The sequence below is a fragment of the Micropterus dolomieu genome, linkage group LG20, assembly GCF_021292245.1.
Source record: "Micropterus dolomieu isolate WLL.071019.BEF.003 ecotype Adirondacks linkage group LG20, ASM2129224v1, whole genome shotgun sequence".
Taxonomy (NCBI): Eukaryota; Metazoa; Chordata; class Actinopteri; order Centrarchiformes; family Centrarchidae; genus Micropterus; species Micropterus dolomieu.
The window spans coordinates 2,240,689-2,242,454 of NC_060169.1; the positions used below are offsets into that span (position 1 = coordinate 2,240,689).

General features: G+C 52.8%; 1 protein-coding gene across 1 annotated transcript in view; it reads right to left on the reverse strand.

Annotated features, from left to right (window-relative positions):
- The window catches only part of LOC123959250 (uncharacterized protein DKFZp434B061-like), a 2,173-nt gene extending 691 nt beyond the window's left edge, over positions 1-1,482 (reverse strand). Inside the window, exons 1-2 of the mRNA XM_046033199.1 lie at positions 1,346-1,482; positions 24-629 (exon numbers count right to left, since the gene is read on the reverse strand). Of these exons, the coding sequence (XP_045889155.1) occupies positions 24-629; positions 1,346-1,482 (743 nt within the window). The remainder of the gene's footprint in view (positions 1-23; positions 630-1,345) is intronic.
- Positions 1,483-1,766: the final 284 nt, after the last annotated feature.

Here is a 1,766-nt window from a genome sequence, read left to right on the forward strand (position 1 = left end):
CAGCAGGACTAGGGACCAGCGACAGAGCAGCAGGACTGTAGACGAGCGGAAGAGCAGCTGGGCTGGAGACCGGCGACAGAGCAGCAGGACTAGGGACCAGCGACAGAGCAGCAGGACTGTAGACGAGCGGAAGAGCAGCTGGGCTGGAGACCGGCGACAGAGCAGCAGGACTAGGGACCAGCGACAGAGCAGCAGGACTGTAGACGAGCGGAAGAGCAGCTGGGCTGGAGACCGGCGACAGAGCAGCAGGACTAGGGACCAGCGACAGAGCAGCAGGACTGTAGACGAGCGGAAGAGCAGCTGGGCTGGAGACCGGCGACAGAGCAGCAGGACTAGGGACCAGCGACAGAGCAGCAGGACTGTAGACGAGCGGAAGAGCAGCTGGGCTGGAGACCGGCGACAGAGCAGCAGGACTAGGGACCAGCGACAGAGCAGCAGGACTGTAGACGAGCGGAAGAGCAGCTGGGCTGGAGACCGGCGACAGAGCAGCAGGACTAGGGACCAGCGACAGAGCAGCAGGACTGTAGACGAGCGGAAGAGCAGCTGGGCTGGAGACCGGCGACAGAGCAGCAGGACTAGGGACCAGCGACAGAGCAGCAGGACTGTAGACGAGCGGAAGAGCAGCTGGGCTGGAGACCGGCGACAGAGCAGCAGGACTAGGGACTGGCGAAAGAGCAGTAGTAACCGCTCTAAGCTGGTTTAAGTACTATTTATCAGATCAATCTCAGTTTGTACATGTTAACGTTGAATCCTCCATGCATGCCAACGTCACGGAGTTCCACAAAAATCTGCACTGGAACTGTGGAGATGGGGCAGTGGATAAGACACATACCTTTGGTGTGAGAGACCCAGATTCAATTCCCCACTGTGACCCATCCACCATTGTGTCCCTGAGCAAGACACTTAACCCCTAGTTTCTCCAGAGGTGTGCGACCTCTGACATGTATAGCAATTGTAAGTTGCTTTGGATAAAAGCGTCAGCTAAATGAATTAATGTAATGGAACCAATCCTGTTCACGTTATTTTAAATTCAATTTTATTTATATAGCACCAAACCACAACAACAGTTATCTCATTGCGCTTTTCATATAGAGCAGGTTTAGACTGGACCATTAGTTCTGACCACATCCCAAACCTGCAGGACCCTCCACCATGCTTCATGCTGCCCTGCAGACACTCATTCTTGTTCTGCTCTCCAGCCCTTCTGTTAACAACATGCCTTCTGCTGCAGCCAGACATTTCACATGTGGACTCCTGCTACCGTTTTTCTACTCCAAGTTCCTGTGTTTCCTGCAGAGTTGAGTCTCTTGGTTCATGTCAGAAACCTTTTGGCTGCAAGTCTTACATAAAGGCCACTTCTGAACATACTTCTGTGGACAGTAGATGATGGACCAGGGTCCCACTGTTTCCTGATGCTGTGCCAGGGTCCCACTGTTTATTGATGGTGTACCAGGCTCCCACTGTTTCCTGATGGTGTACCATGCTCCCAGTGTTTCCTTAGTTTCCTGAAGGTTTGCTAGGGTCCCACTGTTTCCTGATGATGTACCACGGTTCCACTGTTTCCTGATGATGTACAAGGTTCCCACTGTTTCCTGATGATGTACCAGGGTCCCACTGTTTTCTGATGATGCACCAGGGTTCCACTGTTTCCTGATCGTGTACCAGGGTTCCACTGTTTCTTGATGATGTACCAGGGTTCCACTGTTTCCTGATTATGTACCAGGGTCCCACTGTTTTCTGATGGTGTACCAGGGTCACTGTGTTTC